At 33.3% G+C, this 13,808-nt stretch overlaps 1 protein-coding gene across 1 annotated transcript in view; it reads left to right on the forward strand.

Annotated features, from left to right (window-relative positions):
* Positions 1 to 6,025: 6,025 nt before the first annotated feature.
* The window catches only part of LOC18040202 (coiled-coil domain-containing protein SCD2), a 9,652-nt gene continuing 1,869 nt past the window's right edge, over positions 6,026 to 13,808 (forward strand). The window contains exons 1-19 of the mRNA XM_024183776.1: positions 6,026 to 6,313; positions 6,641 to 6,802; positions 6,859 to 7,053; positions 7,761 to 7,913; positions 8,033 to 8,182; positions 8,563 to 8,688; positions 9,188 to 9,346; positions 9,863 to 10,185; positions 10,676 to 10,751; positions 10,993 to 11,034; positions 11,337 to 11,399; positions 11,636 to 11,685; positions 11,771 to 11,798; positions 12,105 to 12,179; positions 12,303 to 12,413; positions 12,519 to 12,579; positions 12,858 to 12,971; positions 13,183 to 13,304; positions 13,541 to 13,647. Of these exons, the coding sequence (XP_024039544.1) occupies positions 6,032 to 6,313; positions 6,641 to 6,802; positions 6,859 to 7,053; positions 7,761 to 7,913; positions 8,033 to 8,182; positions 8,563 to 8,688; positions 9,188 to 9,346; positions 9,863 to 10,185; positions 10,676 to 10,751; positions 10,993 to 11,034; positions 11,337 to 11,399; positions 11,636 to 11,685; positions 11,771 to 11,798; positions 12,105 to 12,179; positions 12,303 to 12,413; positions 12,519 to 12,579; positions 12,858 to 12,971; positions 13,183 to 13,304; positions 13,541 to 13,647 (2,399 nt within the window). The 5' untranslated portion in view covers positions 6,026 to 6,031. The remainder of the gene's footprint in view (positions 6,314 to 6,640; positions 6,803 to 6,858; positions 7,054 to 7,760; positions 7,914 to 8,032; positions 8,183 to 8,562; positions 8,689 to 9,187; positions 9,347 to 9,862; positions 10,186 to 10,675; positions 10,752 to 10,992; positions 11,035 to 11,336; positions 11,400 to 11,635; positions 11,686 to 11,770; positions 11,799 to 12,104; positions 12,180 to 12,302; positions 12,414 to 12,518; positions 12,580 to 12,857; positions 12,972 to 13,182; positions 13,305 to 13,540; positions 13,648 to 13,808) is intronic.

Raw genomic sequence — 13,808 nt, forward strand, 5'->3', positions numbered from 1 at the left:
AGTCACTTTAAGTCATTAAGTTAAAAAACAAACACCACCTAAGTCAAACTTATTTCGTTTTTTTGGACCACTTTCATCTCTCTCTAGAAATGGTGGCATCACTAATTTTTTTTTTAAAATACTTTTCCATATCTGTTTCAGAATTATATATATGAGTACTTATATAAAAATAAATAAATTACAATTGAAAAAAATTAATTTACTAATAGTTATAAACAAAATCAACAAAAAAGAAACTGTAAAGACTAGAATTAATCACTTCAACAATTACAATTTGTATAGAGATGTGTTGACATGTGAAAAAAATAAAATACAAAATTATTAACTTAATTTGAAAAAAAAATGAAAAGAACATGTTTACAGTTTACCTTATGCAAAATTAATGTAAAGGCAAGTCGGTCCCACGTTCCACTCACTCAAGCCCACAACAATTAATAAATCACCCCCTCATTCTCCTTTTGCTTTCTTCACTGGGATTCTAAGAATAAAGAACAGAAGTTATGCTGCTTGCAATTTGTTCTTTTCATTCAAGACAATCCCTAATTACAAGTGTGGCACTCACGGTTTAATTTCAGGATTATAAATATTTTGGGTTGTGGGTTTTATTTTTTTAAAGTCAAATTATTACTTTATAATTATTAAAATAATAGTTTAAAATTTAAAAATTTATTATTTTTCTTTTTAAAAATGTTTTTTTTTTTCAGTAGGGGCTTGAGCCCCCACTGGTCTTGCACTACATCTGCCTCTGCCACATAGGGTTGCCAAAATTCGGATTTGGATATGGATTCATATTTCTTTATTCGGATCTGTAAAAAAAGATGCAGATCCGAATGTAGATAATATCTGTAACGAATGCGGATGGATATTCCAAATATTCAGATCCGCAAAATTTAAAATTTAATAATTTAATAATTCAATCATTTATCTATTAATATCAAATAAAATCCAATCATAATTCTACATGAATAACATACAATAATCTCATAAATCTACAAATAAAATTTATTTTTATCTTTATTTCATTTTTAATAAATATTTTTAATTTAAAATAAAATTCAATAATTTACCTAATAATATCAAATAAAATTCAATAATTTACTTAATAATATCAAATAAAATTCAACATAATCCAACAATTAATATTTCTACATGAATAATATACAAAAACATCATAAATCCATAAATAATTTTTTTAATGTTTCATTTAATTTTAAATATATTTTTTTAATTTAATTTTTAATTTAAAATAAAATTTATCCGGAATCGGATATCCAATTTTTCGGATACACTTGCATCCGGATCCGGATCTATGCAAATCCTAAATTTCCATATCTGGATCCGAATTTAATTGCCATCCCTAACTCCACACATAAAATCTGGGTAGTCTCAATCTGTAATAAGTCTTACTTATTCGCTAAGCATTTGTTGAGTCTCAAGTCACAAAGCCTTCACTTTGGCATATGAAGGACATATATTATTTTGAGTAGAGCTACTCACACTTGAAAAAATACTTATAAACTGCTTTATATGTTGTATTTAAATTTTATCTATAACGTAGACATATATTACATGTCCCAATTGGCATCCCAACTATATGAAATCAACCATTTAACGTAGGCTACAAGCAACATAAACAACAAATGATTTTCTTTTACAAATAATGAAAGCCTGTATAGGATAAAAGATATGAGAAAAGATTAATTTTAGTGTTTTTTTAGTAGTGTTACACATCTCAAGTTTTTTTATAGTAAAAACATATTTCAAATGATGTAGTACTCATCAATTAGTTGGTGAGATAATACAACTAATGCACTTAAATTTATAAAAAATTATCCACAAAACGACACATCATTTAAATTGAAATTTGAGATAAAAAATTTAGAATGTCTATCATTATTTTTTTTTTTTAAGAGCATGCATAAAATTTGAATAAAATAAAACAAAATAAATCACATCTACATTTGAGGATGTAGAATCCAGTTTGTACCACTCTTTTATTTCCCATCTTAATCATCGAAAGAGATTTCAAATTTACTGATCTTGTTTCAGGAAACCGAAATCAAATTTTTATGACGTTGGTTTCCACCCAATCTTCATTATCCCGAACTATTGGGGCAACTTTTGATGCGTCACTTTCAACAGACTTTAGGATAAATTCACTGCGCGCATCTCGGCTATTAGAAAGGCTGCCAAACCAATGTATTGAGTTTGCAAATGAACTCTCCGTTTCTACAGGAACCGATAAGCATGAAGAACCCGAGAACAAAGTTCTACCGTCCAAGCTTTCAATTTCAAACCAATCCATTTGTGACCGGATTTAAGTGTAAGCGATGATTATCAGGTCTAATCGACGGTTGGATTACGGGAGTATTTCCCACTTTTCGGATGCAATGTTAAAGGCGCCAATAGCATTTAGACAAAGAAAGGAACAGGAGAAAAATCCATCCACGTACACCACATCCTCAACCCATGGATAATTATCTTGAAACCAGAACTCAGTTCCAGGTTATATCTTCAAGTCTACATATGTTGATAATATATTTATTAGATTCTAGCGATATTGCAAATACAACGCAAGTCTGGAGAAATTGGAGTCGCTGAGAAGTTTGCTTTGTGAATCATGTACTAGCGCAATACAGGAAGTTTATTGATCTTATCAATGAAAGGTGTATAGAAAAAGAGTGAAGGACCTTTTCTCTCCTCCTGGAAACTTTATTATTTCCCTGGAAAAGGACCCAATCATTTTTTGAATCAAGTGGTGTTGCACCAACAAAAATTGTTCTGTTTCTGGCACTATTGAAAACAGGGTATTTTTGTTAGTGAGAAGGGTCGTAGAGATAACATGAGTGTGCATTATACCCATCAACCATGGCAATTTGTCTCCGTATTGGACGATATCTGCTGCTTCCCGACTCTTGCAAACAGCCTGGAATCGTATGATAGACATAATAAAGACGGTCGGCGATTAAATTTATGATATCAATTGGAAGATCAGACCATGATCGCCTTTCAAGCTTTTGCTCCTTACGACACCAACCATGGCAGAACAACTTGTTTCTTCCAAAATTGAACTTAGTTGTATAATGCATTGACTTCTCCTTAGACCAGAATTTCACTGGTAGCTGTATTCTGTTCACGGATTGATAGTCATCGGTTTTTTAAATGATATGCTTACATACTTGGGATGTAAAATCTTTTTCATAAATACTTAATAGTGTGGTACTGTGAAATTATATCATTAATAATAGGGATGGCAAAAATCCCCACGGGGACGGGTACCCTCGGGGATTTTCCCCATTCGGGGAGAGTATGAGGATAATTTCATACCCAATTTCTTATTCGGGAAAGGGACAAGAAATTTTTTTTACCCAATTTCTTATTCGGGGAGGGGACGAGGATGAGGTGGAATCTCCATCCCCTATCCATTTCCCCATTTTAATTTTTAATTTAATTTTTATTTTTTAAAATTACTAGTAAATAATAATAAAATTTGAATTATAAAATTATAAGTATTGGTAAAAATAAAAAATATCAAAATATTTATATTATTAAACTTTTAGGCCTAATTAACTAATTAAAGTCCTAAATTTTTATTTAGGACATTAAAAATACCGGAAATATTCTATTAGCCCAAAACTTTTGTTTTAATTTTAATATTCATTAAATATTTTAAACTTAAATCTATTTTTTATTTATCTTAAATCTATTTTTTATTTATTTTTAGATGTTATAATTGTCCATAGCAAATCACAATTTTAATATCTAATCTAATCTAATATTTGCTCTTGATTTGCTTCGACTTAACTATTGTGTTGTAAAGGGAATAGTCCACATTTATAAAGTGTCCACGCCACCATTGAAAAGTTAATTTTGAATCTAAATTTGATTTTATTTGTAACAATTTTGTATTATGCTATTAATTTGTTCATGATAGTTTGTATCATTTGCATGCTACGTTACTTATTAATTTAATGTATGTGACTTTTGTAATGGATATTAATGTAAGATATATTTCGAACTTTATTTTTATTTGAATTTTTTATTTTAATATGATTAACTCAAAATCGAAAACAAAAAAAATATATTAGTTATTCGGGGATCGGGGACCCTCGGGGATCCCCTTTTATTATTCGGGGAGAGGATGAGGATTCTCTTAAATAATTTTGACGAGGATGGGGAGGGGACGGGGACATACGCAAAATATCGGGGATGGGTACGGGGAGATTGGTCCCCTCCCCTCCCCTCCCCATTGCCATCCCTAATTAATAACAAAATAAAAAGTCAACCTTTTCATTTGGTGATATGTTATTGGGATACAAACTTTGTATTCTAACTTTATAAATATATTCTCTAAGGTGTTTGATTGAATGGTTTTCAAATATTTTTATTTAGTTAACCTCCTATATTCGAGTCTGAGAAAGGTGGGAATAAAAAATTTAATTTGAGTTTTGTCCACTCTAAAAAAAAAATTTACAATGTGAATCTCTTATAATAATTCCAATATTCTTATGATACAAGTCATTCTCCAGTTTTGGTATCAGCATATTTTATGAAACTTGAATTTGATATGCACACAGATAGCAAACAATGGAGTACAGAATTTATAATTGTAATCCTTCAGGATAATCTACCTTAATTGGTCCAATAGTCAAAATAAGAGGTCAATGGATAAATTATCCCTCCAATGCATAAGATATAAATCTGAGAGGGAGCAATCTAGGCCCAGCTAATGACCCAGAGAATATATATATATATATATATATATATATATATATATATATTTAATGTTCATATGCAGTATATTGTTAATTTTAGCCTTTTCAAAATAAAGCTTATGATTACTCCCCTGTAATAACTACAATTTGACAACTTTTCTAGATTCATATACTCTGTTTTGACTTCAACCCTAATTGTCTCCTTATAATTTTTTCTTCCACACTAGATTTTCAACCGTGGCTTCCTAAGGTGGGAGTAAACGACAAGCTGTTCTTAGAGTCTAGCAAATTCATGCAAGTTTACTTTTATGATTTTTGACCCCTTAAATTTTCAATTGTGTCTCCGTGAACTAGTTAAACTTGACATCGAACTATATTTTTAATTATCGATGGTTAACTTAAATTAATATAACACACACACATATATACACACACATATATAAATATATATATGTTTCTAGTCTGGGATCATAGAGTGCGGGAAACGTCTGGGAAAACTTTTAAAACCGCGAGGTTTTAAAAGCTTAAAATTTAAAGCGCTTAAACCGCACGATTTATGCATTTTTCCGGACATTCCCGCACTTTAAAATTCCGAATTGAAACATTATATATATATATATATTAAAGTACGAAAAAAGTTCGGAAAAACTTTAAAACTGTAGGGTTTTATTGATTTCAAATATAAAGCGCTTAAATTGAATGATTTGTACGTTTTTCCGGACTTTCCTGCATTTTAAAATTTTGGATTGGAATATTTATATATATATATACCTCACGAGCTAAATTACGTGAGTTTCAACATAGACAACATAAATGGATCTGACAGACTAGTTTGATCTTGTATAAATATAACTATATTATAAGACTTTCGAATTCAATTCTATTGGTCGTGAATACACTTTGCATTAGGGTCTTAGTGATCACCCAACTCAATGATAATGAGTACGGATTAATGTTACATGTTATGTTTTATAAACTTTCAAACAAAAAGGTTCCCATGTCGCTGATCCTATCCAATTACGAAATTGTAACACAATACTCAATTTTAGAATCTTCAAAGATTCTAACCGTTAAAACCGCTACATTTGTTTCCCTCCTTCCCCTTCTTTTTGCCTTAACCAACGGATCACCTTCTTTCCCAACTGAAATGAACTGAAAAAAAAAAAAAAAAAAAGAAGCATTTTACCACATCCTCATAAATCAATCAAATCATTTTATTATTATCCTTTCATCACCCATAACAAAACTTATTTCATTTTTTTTTTATTATCTATCGTGCATTTGTTGTTTACTAGCTAGCAATGGATAATAATAGAATGTATATACGGCAGAAGACCAGCGTATATCCGACGGACCAATCATCATCGCCATCGCACCGTCACACGCGGTCAGGATCAGTGTCCAATGTGAGAAAAGCTCAGACAAAAGCTGCAGCTCAAAGATTGGCTGCTGTCATGGCCCATAAGCCATCTGATGAGACTGATGATGACGACGACGACGATGATGATCATTCTCGTGATTACAGAGCCCCTGGTGGGCCCGGCGTTATCGGACTTTCCGGTACTGGTGGTCGCACAATGCGCTCCCGCTCTCCATCGGTAAGGAAATAAGTAAATTACAATAATAATAAAAATAATAATACTTTTGTTGCGTGCGATTATGCCGGCACTAATGCATGTATCCCATTAAATAAAATTTTGTTTTTCTTTTAGCAATTGTTTGTATAAAGAGTTGTCAGTCCGGATTTTAACAAACTAAGAATGTTAGTAATTGGAAAATTTGATGAATTGTTTCATTACTTATTTTATACTAATTGTTTTACGGTGTTGTGAACTTTTATCCCTTTATGATCTTATGGTGTTTACTCTTCGAAATTGAAAGCACAAAACATGTATGTTCTTATACGTTGGAACTGTAACTTGCAGAGAAAACCGATGGCCCAAAGGCGGACACAAATGATGCCGGATGAACTAGCCGATGAGGATAATGATGATGATGATGATGATGATGATGATTATGGTTTGGTGAGTGGTAAGGCGAGCATTGGGCTTGGTGGGGGAAGAGCAATGCAGTCGCGTGTTAATATGGTAATAGGCAGTTGTATTGCAGTTCATTTAATCTCTTTTTGTCATCCTTAGTTTAGTGTGCATGTCTGGAAATTGATTTAGTTTCTTGTATCGCTTTGTGTTGTGAAATTGAGGCCAAAACTGTGCGTCGGAAGACTGTGAACCAACAAGCTGATGCAGATAATTTTGAGAGCTATGATTACAGCAAGGCGAGCATTACAGGGAGTATTGGATATGCTGGTGGAAGATCTGTGCGGTCACCCTCTCCTGCGGTAATTGTCTATGACTACAAACAATGATGCGTATTCTTGACTTGTATTGAAATTATTAATTCTCTGATACATAGGAAACATGATCTGACCGTTGATTCATATGGAAGCCTGTGTTGATGTATGTAGCTTATTGTGTACGGCCTTCCTTAGTATTGGAAGACTAATAGATTGAATTAACTAGCATATTGTCATACATTTCATGGTTACCATTTGATTCTAAGATTTACATTACAGAGGATTTGGTCTTAGTTCATACATGCTTACATTTGGCATGCATTTGAAGCACAGCCTAAAACTTCACCTCAAAGGCCAAACCAACCAGCTACTGATGATAATGGTGATGATTATGACTATAGTAGAGTGAGCAGTGGAGGTAGCATTGGACTCACTGGACCTGGGGGAAAATCAAGGCAGTGACCCTCCCCTTTGGTAACCCTTGAGGAATATCAGTTTATATTCTTGACTTATAGATTTGTTAAGCTATGGTTTTCAGATTGTTAGGTGATATATTATGATATACTTCAACACAAATGGCTTCTGTTATTATTAGACTACTAACTTGAATCAATTCACATTTGCATAAATAACGTTCATTATGTCACTGAAGTTTACATGTAGAGCATTTTAACCCTTGTATGTTCTTCAATTTAAATGCCTCGCACTGGAAATAGAACAACTTATATTGACTTTTCAAGATAAAAGTGTAGGCCAAGAGTACGCCTCCTCAAAAGCTAAAGCAGGAGACAGTAAACCGTCCAGCCAGTGAGGATAACGATGAGGATTGTGATTATGGTTCAGTAACCGGCAGAGCAAGCATTGGGCTTGCTGGTGGAAGGTCTGTGCGGACACCTTCTCCTCTGGTAACTATCTGTGAATACTGATTTAGACCTTCCTTGCAGCCCTTATAAATTCCTTTGTATGCCTTCTTTTATATATCATTAATTTATGATTCCACATTAACTTAGATAGCGATGTGCAGAACAATGTGACACCTCAAAAATATAAGCAGGAGACAGGGAACCAACCAGCCAACGAAAACAAAGATGAGAACAATGAATATAGCAAGGACAGTGGCACCGGAAGCATTGGATTTAATTCTGGAAAATCCAGGAAGACACGAACTCCGATGGTAATTTTCTATGAATATCAAGTTAGATTAGCAACACGCACTAGTTTTGTAAAATAATGCTGTAGAAGAAACATGAATTGTAGTTGCAAACAATTTATTGATAAGAAGTGTAAGCTGATGCAAAGAAAATATAGCTAAACTAATTTGATTGATGAATGGTTATGCAACTGTTATCTTCATTTTGAAGCCTTTTAGCGTGTGTTATGTTATAGTTTATTATGAGACCAATGGGCTGTTATTCGCATATTCTAAAATATTTTGCTACCACCAAGTGAACATGATAGTGCAAATTTAAACAATTTATATTGCTCCTACAGTATGCATGCTTGAAATATCATATTCATGTACATTTTTATACTGGCTTACATAATGAAGCACAGACCATATCTACTCCTCAAAGATCTATGGATGAAGAAAATGGTGAAAACTACGACTATAGTTTGGTGAGCGGTAAAGCAAGTATTGGGCTAGCTGGTGGAAGAGGTATTCGTTCACCCACTCCTAATGTAAGTGTCTATGACCGTGAATTTCAGATTCTTGGCTCAAATTATGATTGAACATTCAATTTTGTAGTGTATGCATACATTGTATTTGCCAAGAAACTATGTGAATACAAGACTCTAGTGCTGCAGATAAATATAGTAGTTGACGCTAAAATGATTTTAGATCACAATAAAAAGTATTACATCAATATTCAAGTTTGCCGATGTTGTACAACAACGAATTATTTTCAGTCAATGTTAGTTACATGGATGTCTCTTGATGTTGTACAGTCTGGAAGTATTTGTAGTTAATATCAGTGATCATGAATCTCTCTTTCTCTTTACATGAATTCTGTACTCTTTATACTTTGTTTTTTATTTATTATGATACTCATGACATTGGACCATGAGCCATTAGAGTATTAGTTTTAAAGATTTAATTTATTTACTAGAACCTTCATGCTTGGGGGATTGATGTTGTGGATGTGAAAGTTCTTACTATGAGAAACATTATAAAGCACAGATCAGAGCTACAGCCCAAAAGCAGATCAAGGTGACAGCGAATCAACCAACTGAAGAAGAAAATGATGTGGATAACCTTTCATATGGTTCTAGGTATGCAAGTCGCAAGACAAGCATTGGTCATGCTGGTAGAAGAGCAATGCGATCACCTTCTCCAATGGTAATTGCCATACCAGCTATTGCAACTTTAGCTTTTTTCTTTCTTTTTTTTTTTAATGCGTGATTTGTCAAGTCAAGCTAATAATACGTAAGAATAGGTATTCATAGACAATCCAATTTGTCATTATGAATTTCATCTATTTTTGCATCTATCATAAATTCCTGGACCAGAAAAATAGGTTATTACTTAAAGTTTCTTGAATTTAAGGTTAGAGCTTTGTGTGCACAGCTTTAGGATAATGTAATGTTGAGCTAAAACTATTATAGAGATATTTTCAATTTGACCAGTATTTAAATATTACATAACCAACTTAGGCAACAGAATACACTTTCATGTACCAATCTCAAGTATGACGTTGGCATTTGGCATGCACATGCTGTTGTCTACCTTGGACAAGTTCTAAACTATGGTTTCTATAAATAGAGACTTTCTCATAGAGTTTGAAGAAATACCTTTTTAAATGCTCATATTTTTTTGTGTAGTTTTGAGGATATCATGTTTTTTTTTTTTTACTAGTCAGTTCGCACCAATCCAGAAGAACTTCCCTCTGTACATTCAACTTCAGGTGCTCGATCATCTTTATCTGTGAACTCTATGGATCAACAATCATCAGCTCCTTTGAATTTAGTTGAACGACCATCTTATTCTACAGTGGCAGGTCGACCTTCTCAATCAACAGATTGCATGGAGCAACCTTCATCTGCGCGTTCTACATCATCTGTTAACTCAAATTCGAGAGTCAAAACAGTTGCTATGCTGCCATCTGCTGTACCAATATCACTAAGGCCTTCATCAGCAACACCATCAGAGGTGTCTGTTGAAAATCTAAGAGAGAGAAGGTATCAGCTCTAAACTTATGTAATTTCTCCTTTTTGAGTGCATACATCACTTGTATCATTGCACTTTTCTTCTTCTCATTTGAATAAGGTTTGAAAATTCTATATCTTTCACTACCATTTATTTATATTATGTGGGATTTTTACGTTGACCTAATCATGGTTTATATATATATATTCATGATCAAGAAAGTAAGACAATTCTCTTATTTCAATTAAATGTTTCTTGTTTGCTTCACAACTAGATTTGCCCGAGTAATTGAAGTACTGGCAACATCTAATGTTTTCAGAAAAACTAATAGCGTCTGTCAAGAATTTGTTTATTCCTCTGCAACTATTTGGCTACTGATATGAGTAGTCCATGTCTTAGCTTTTTATTAATTCAAACTTCGGGAGTAATCCTCTCGCTCTGATATTAAGTGTGGAGATTTTCTTAATGCACTTGTATAAATGCATTTGTCAGCCTAATTATGTAGTTTCTGTCAATAATCAGATCGTCTGTAGATTTTGGAAATGCAAACTTCAGGGAAGCTGACAATCAGCGTTCTGCCTCTGCTCTACAAGATGAGGTATGCCCTTTCAATTGATTGTATCTGTGCATCTAAGGTCCATTGTTTGCAGCTCTTCAAGATTCGAATATGAGGTAATTGTTAATGTACGTAATATCTGGTTGCCCTTCCTTTTTTAGAGTATTTTATTACATTAAATTTAATTCTCTCAACATTTTAACTAAAAAGGCCTAGCAAGCAAGTCCTAGCAGAGTTTTTATCTTTTTGGGCATTGCACTGATAAGTGTTAATCTTATGGCAGCTTGATATGCTACAGGAAGAAAATGAAATTCTACATGAAAAGGTGATGCCATTATTTTTTAAAGCTCAATTTAAAAGGAATCAGATGTTTCTCATTTAGTTTGTCCTCTATGCTCCTAACAATACCGATTGATGGTGCTGCAAACTTCAATAGTTCAAATGCAAAGACATAAAGCGAGTACCACCATGTTGATATTTCTGTCACATCACTATTCACTTAACTAACTATGATGTTCTGAGTTTTGAGCGGAAAATGATGTTTTCTCACTGTAATTATATTGGCATTTTCATTTTATCTTATGTGTTGGCAATATATTATGATATTACTGATATGTATCTGCTCAGCTTCAACTTGTAGAGGAGAGGTGTGAGGAAGCTGAAGCAAGATCTCGACAGCTTGAGAAACAGGTAACTTTTTATTTTTATATTTAATTTCCTTATTGTTTGACCATTTTAGCAGATATATGATTCCCCAAGTGATAACAGTCTTGTTAAAAGTGTCATAACTGAGATTTTAATTTTTAACAGCAACAACAGTAAGAAGTAGTTTAATGAACTGTATTGACATTCACAGCATCTGTTTAAACATTTTATTATTTTTTCTTCCAGTGTTCTTATCTATTGATTTATATGATTTTATCAAGGTTGCTTCTTTTGGAGAAGGTGTCACACTAGAAGCCCGGCTTTTAAGCAGGCAAGCTTTAAAGTTCATTATTGCATGTTTTATGCTGATGTATCATTCTCATATATGCTAATTTTGAGTTTGTTTCACTCTTCAGAAAGGAGGCAGCCTTGCATCAAAGGGAGGTGCGTATTACTAAGAGTATTGAATTTGCAAGATACCACATGCATATAATAGTCACACAACTTGCTTAAGATAAATGCAATCAGCTAAATGCCCTTTACATGTTACTGTATGCTCAGCGAGTCTATGCTAGTTTTACTGGTCCACTTGCATGCATTTGTGAATGAAAACATGTATGCTGTCTAATGCATTTTTATGTGAAGGTCTATGGATTATTTGTATGTTATTTTGAAATAAGCCAGAAAACAGTAGTGAGTACTGATCAAGACGGCATGCAAACATGTTTGTTCTTCTATTTTCTTTCTCAGGCTGCTTTGAAAGTTGCAGCACGGAGTCATGGTAGTAACATTGAAGAGATTGCTGCACTTCAGACAGAAGCTGAGGTATTCAGAACTTTTATTTTTCGATTGTCATACTTTTATCTGAACTTTTTTCCATGTCGTGCACCTTTCTTATTAATGTGTCTTTTTGAATTTTTGTAATAAACTTTTCCAATTTTGACTTAGACTGCTAGGGATGAAGCAACAATTGCTCTGGAGACACTGCAACATTCGGAGGATGAAATTAGATCACTTCGAAACAGGACCCAGAGAATGATACTGACTCAGGAAGAGATGGTTTTGAATTTTTCCCCATCTTAGCATGTTCTTTTTTATATGTTTTTACTTGGTTTTCTCTACTTGTTTTTGCCATAGTTACATGATTTGCAGTTATCGTTTTAGGAAGAAGTTGTTTTAAAGAGGTGTTGGCTTGCTCGATACTGGAACTTTTGTGTTCAATACGGTAAAAAAAATTTCAAACTTGCAAAATAATAAGTTTCCATGCTTTTTTTCTTTTATCTTTGTTAGTTGTATTTAAAGGCCATTTAGTTAGGACGTGATGAATTCAAATTCATTTGCAACTATACTGAACAAATAGCTTATATCAAACTTGAATATAACAAACCAGATAAAGGATGATCAACTATTAGTTCATACATCTTTGTATTTCAGAGTCAATTAAAAAATATATGTGAATGCAAGTTCCTTTGAGATTTTAAGGGCTCCTCTGTTTCTTCGCAGCTATCCATGCAGAGATTGCTAAAGCAAAGCATGATTACTGGTCATCATTTGCGCCTCTGCCATTGGAAATGGTACTAGGTGCTGGACAGAGAGCTAAAGAGGAGAACTTATCAGGTGAGAATTAATACAGATACACATGTATTTATTCCTGTTAATCACTTTGTCCTTTTCAGCTGCATTTGAATGTGGATTGGGAATTGATATCAACCCCAATTCTTTGGACCATTTTTTTTTCACTCTTTTATTTTGAGAGTGGTAGCAGTGACAAGATTCTGAATGTCTCAAATTTTTTTGACCGTCTTCCTTTTGTTACCTTGCTGAGCAGAAAGCACTGCTGCAGAGGAAAGGGAAAAAGTTCTAAAAGACTTGAAAGAACTTTCTGGAGATGGAAATATTGAGAGTATGCTTTTAGTGGAGAAGGGTTTGCGAGAATTGGCTTACTTAAAGGTTTGTGTTGTATCCTTGCATCCGATAATTCTGCAGACAAAAATATTGAAGCGATTATGCATCAAGCTGTCGTCTCTTAGAAATATTTCTGGCGACAATGTGTCCATGTATATTCTGCTTTTTGTACCTCTGCTTATCCAGAGTACTGATACGGTCAAATAACCAATGACTAGTTTTATGATTCATTTGTTCAACATGTAACAACAATTCTTAGCTTATGATTGCTTTTAATGAAGGTAGAGGATGCGATTGCACTTTCCATGGCCCAACAGCGGCGCTTAAATCAGCTTAAATCTGGTATGCCAGAGCCATTTATCATAACCAGTAGTTCGGTTATAGTTAAGTCAGCATGTTTCTATGCAATTCATGCTTTGAAATATTCTCTATCAGTGAACTTGGACATTTTAGAATTACATTTACATACAGTGAATTGATCAGGAATCTCCTTCTTTTGGAGTATTCAAACTGTTTTGCATAACATTACTTCATCTGGGTTCCTTGACT

Source organism: Citrus clementina, unplaced genomic scaffold (genome assembly GCF_000493195.1).
Source record: "Citrus clementina cultivar Clemenules unplaced genomic scaffold, Citrus_clementina_v1.0 scaffold_5, whole genome shotgun sequence".
Lineage (NCBI taxonomy): Eukaryota > Viridiplantae > Streptophyta > Magnoliopsida > Sapindales > Rutaceae > Citrus > Citrus x clementina.